The following is a 1,721-nucleotide window of genomic DNA, read 5'->3' on the forward strand; positions in this document are numbered from 1 at the left end:
TCCACAGAAGTTAGTGGAAAGACACCCGCAGCCACTGTCTCTGGGTCCAGGGGTTTTGTCTTACACACTTTTTGTCAACACGGTGAGGAGCTAAAGCAGCTTCCACTGCCAAGAGTGGTAGCTCAGTGAAAATCAGACTCAGCCGGAGCCCTGGTACTTGCCTGAGTTCTGGGTCGTATCTCAGGAGGAACCAGGGAGGTGTCCCATCATGTCATACAGTCACCGACATGGAAGCCACTGCTCAGGGTGCAGGTGAGGAGATGACCCGGGGACGCACAGGCAGGGAGCGGCCGTATCAGCACAGGGTGCAGGTGAGCCTGACACACCGCCGGGGACGCACAGGTGGGGAGTGGCTGAGTCAGCACAGGGTGCAGGTGAGCCTGAGACACCCCCGGGGATGCACAGGCAGGGAGTGGCCAAGTCAGCACAGGCCAGGAGAGGGAGCCTACAGGCGCAGACGGGTGAGTGTGGGCACACACTAGTGTAAGGCTCAGGGGGTCTGAGGCGCAGGAGCTGACACAAGCTGGGAACTGAAATCTGGTCTTCAAGGCCTGCCAGACCTGTGCAGTGAGCGAGGAGCACGAGGAGAGCAGCCCAGGCCGGTGGACTCAGCCCCTGACCCCAGCATGGGGTGGGAATGCCCATGCCTCCTTTCCTTCCACCCTCTCCAGAGGAGGGGCTGCTTCTGCAGATGCGTTTCTGTCTGGGACTGCCCAGCCCTCCCTGAGCCCCGGGGCTTGGGCTGGGCTCACGCTGCAGGCCCAGGAGGGAGAAGGTTTGCATTATCCATCGGGGGAGCCCGGAGAGGAAGCACCTGCCGAGACCATGCAAAGGTCCCTGCTCAGGAACTCTGCTGGGCCAGAGAGGACCCAGCTGCTGAGTCCCCCCATTAGTGAGCCCAGGGCCTAGCCGGAGGCCCTGGCTCCTTGGAGTGAATGGTCTTTACCGAGTAACTGTGTAGGGACCACAGTGCCATCCCCTCGTGCCTCTCCCGGTCACAGGCCACACACTCCACCACGGTCCAGAGACCTGAGGGCCCTGCTGGTCCCTGCCATTCACCAGTCACTGTTCACACATCCACGGTTCCACTCCCACGTGTGGGCCTCAGGGCTCTTCTCCCTCTTGTCACATACCACGTCCCACCATGGCAAAGCGGTCCTCACCACCCTCCCCACCTGTCCCCATCTTCACCCTTGATGGGACAGGGACCCATCAACAAAAACACACAGGGACGTTATTCAAGAGACCATTTTTAAGAAAAGAAAGACCTGCTTCTCCTGTGACTCCTCTGCCCTGAGGAAGACAAGCAAGGACCCCATCCTCCCAGCATGCAGCCAGAGCCACAGCCCTGAGAGGGCACAGGGTGGTTGGGGGCCCCCACACCAGGTGGGTGTGCACGTCAGAGCGGGATTGGGGCTCTGGAGAAATGTGGAAGGCTTGGAGTTGCCTAGAGAAATAAGGACCAGGACCAGGAAGTCCCCAGACACCCCATCCCAGCCTGAGACTCAGTTCAGTCATATTTACTAAATGGAATTTACAATAATTCACCTAAAGTTCTTAACAGTATATTCTACCACCCATAATTAAAGATTCTGGACTTTATTTTAAAGGCCTGTTTTAATTCTTGGTGACAATCTAGTCCCTTTCCTGCTCTCTTGCCTCTGGGGCAAGGAATCAAGATGTCAAAGATGACCTCATTCTTCTTCTTTTTTTTTTTTTGG

At 57.2% G+C, this 1,721-nt stretch overlaps 1 protein-coding gene across 1 annotated transcript in view; it reads right to left on the bottom strand.

Annotated features, from left to right (window-relative positions):
- Positions 1-206: 206 nt before the first annotated feature.
- The window catches only part of LOC108294847 (N-lysine methyltransferase KMT5A-like), a 4,540-nt gene continuing 3,025 nt past the window's right edge, over positions 207-1,721 (bottom strand). Inside the window, exon 2 of the mRNA XM_017516839.2 lies at positions 207-445. Coding sequence (XP_017372328.1) covers positions 207-445 — 239 coding nt within the window. The remainder of the gene's footprint in view (positions 446-1,721) is intronic.

This window comes from Cebus imitator, unplaced genomic scaffold (genome assembly GCF_001604975.1).
Source record: "Cebus imitator isolate Cc_AM_T3 unplaced genomic scaffold, Cebus_imitator-1.0 Scaffold607, whole genome shotgun sequence".
Lineage (NCBI taxonomy): Eukaryota > Metazoa > Chordata > Mammalia > Primates > Cebidae > Cebus > Cebus imitator.